The following is a 1,668-nucleotide window of genomic DNA, read 5'->3' as shown; positions in this document are numbered from 1 at the left end:
TGAAGCAACTTGAATGATAGTGTTGTATTCTAAATAAAGTAGAGTTCCTTGTCATGAGTAGAGGGATTAATGCACATATCAGAGCTGCAAAAAAGATAAAATCATTACTAACTCTAAGTTGGTGATTAACCTATCCTCTTTCGAAAACTTAAGAACACTGCTTTAAATGAATTTACAGTCATTAGCATCTCGCAAGGTAACACTAAAGTAAACATCAAGAAGTCTAGGAGCAATCTTAAGTGTCTGCTTCATCCTCTCTGACCAAGGACCACTCGCAGCAGCCTGCAGCGCTGCGTTTAATGCAGGAGAAGCTAGGTGTCGTTCCTGCAGGACAAAAGTTTTTACTATTGTTCTGTTGGGACATCTGAATTAATGTAAGAACTGAGGCAGGAGGCATAATGTAAGAACTGAGGCAGGAGGCATACAGCTAGACCATCATTTTCGTCCTTGAGAAGCTCAAGAAACAGAGGATCAGCTACGTCTATTGTATTGTTATCTTCGGACTCTGAGTCATCCCCTCCGTCTCCGATGGTTGAACCGGTATAGGCTTCATCCATAAGGGCAAGAAGCATCTGCATTCATGGAGATTCGTGGTGACTATTTGAGAACACAGTCTACCAAGTAAAATGCCTTTTTTTAATGAAATAAATGACCTCAGGAGCTGCACTCTTCTGGATTGAAGCAATGCTACCTCCGACCCTTGACCCTGACCCCGAGCTCCTTTTCACTTTTTCTAGCGCCACAACCAGCACTAGCAAGAAAATTAACAAAGAAAATACGTAATTAGAATACTCGTAAACTAAATTAGGCTGAGAGAATACATAAGTTCAAGCATCAACGCAGATTACTACATAGGCTCAAAGGGAGACTCACTTGGCAAGTCTAGAATGGATGGAAAAAGAGGAAGAAATGACCCAGGTGATATCAGTCCTGGAAATATCTTCAGGAAGGACTTCTCCAACCTGAAGCATGAAATAAAAATACCTTGAGGTGATTAATTAGATAACTTATAAACAAAAATGAAGCAAGAAGAAATGATTCGGTTACTTCTCCCAGTTCCAGGCAATGAGCTTAAGCAACAACGGGAAAAACTGCACACATCATTGCTTGTATTAGATAACATTCATTCTCAAGCGGTTGAAATGTAAACGAAACTGAACTAACATTACATTAAGCAGTGTTTATTATATACCTGAGAGAGTAAGTTAGGGAAAGACGCCAAGAGCTTTCTCTTATTCTCGATAAGAAACTCACAAGTTGCCTCCGCAACAGCAGCATCCGAGAACTCACTACACAAGAAAGAGCCAATGTACATGTTAATTGATAAATACCCACAAAATCATCTACATGAAGGTTCATTTCAATACAACCATAAGGAAAGAAAGATACCGGCTAAGACAGGAGCGGAAGAAAGTCCTCAAACTCGGGTCAGCATCGTGCAGAACCATATCTCCAAAATCAAGAAAAAACTGAAGAATGGCCTAACATACACACACACACACACAAAAAGGATCATCCTTTAACGCACCATACGATATACCAAAACCATAATCAAACAAAAGCATTCATCATCTTGGTGGGTAACATACTAGCAAGAGAAGACCTTTGGAGGTCCCTGTCTCGGACTGAGTCAGCGAAGCAACAGAGCGTTGGAAGACCTTATTGATC

The 1,668-nt window shown here is 40.4% G+C and overlaps 1 protein-coding gene across 1 annotated transcript in view; it reads right to left on the bottom strand.

Annotated features, from left to right (window-relative positions):
* Positions 1 to 1,668, bottom strand: part of LOC106330246 (AP-5 complex subunit zeta-1) — a 1,869-nt gene continuing 201 nt past the window's right edge. The window contains exons 2-9 of the mRNA XM_013768752.1: positions 1,590 to 1,664; positions 1,390 to 1,481; positions 1,193 to 1,289; positions 1,048 to 1,091; positions 874 to 962; positions 654 to 751; positions 426 to 572; positions 1 to 324 (exon numbers count right to left, since the gene is read on the bottom strand). Coding sequence (XP_013624206.1) covers positions 163 to 324; positions 426 to 572; positions 654 to 751; positions 874 to 962; positions 1,048 to 1,091; positions 1,193 to 1,289; positions 1,390 to 1,481; positions 1,590 to 1,664 — 804 coding nt within the window. The 3' untranslated portion in view covers positions 1 to 162. The remainder of the gene's footprint in view (positions 325 to 425; positions 573 to 653; positions 752 to 873; positions 963 to 1,047; positions 1,092 to 1,192; positions 1,290 to 1,389; positions 1,482 to 1,589; positions 1,665 to 1,668) is intronic.

Source organism: Brassica oleracea, chromosome C3 (genome assembly GCF_000695525.1).
Source record: "Brassica oleracea var. oleracea cultivar TO1000 chromosome C3, BOL, whole genome shotgun sequence".
Lineage (NCBI taxonomy): Eukaryota > Viridiplantae > Streptophyta > Magnoliopsida > Brassicales > Brassicaceae > Brassica > Brassica oleracea.
Note: the sequence above shows the minus strand (reverse complement) of the source record. Positions and strands in the feature narration are given on the sequence as shown.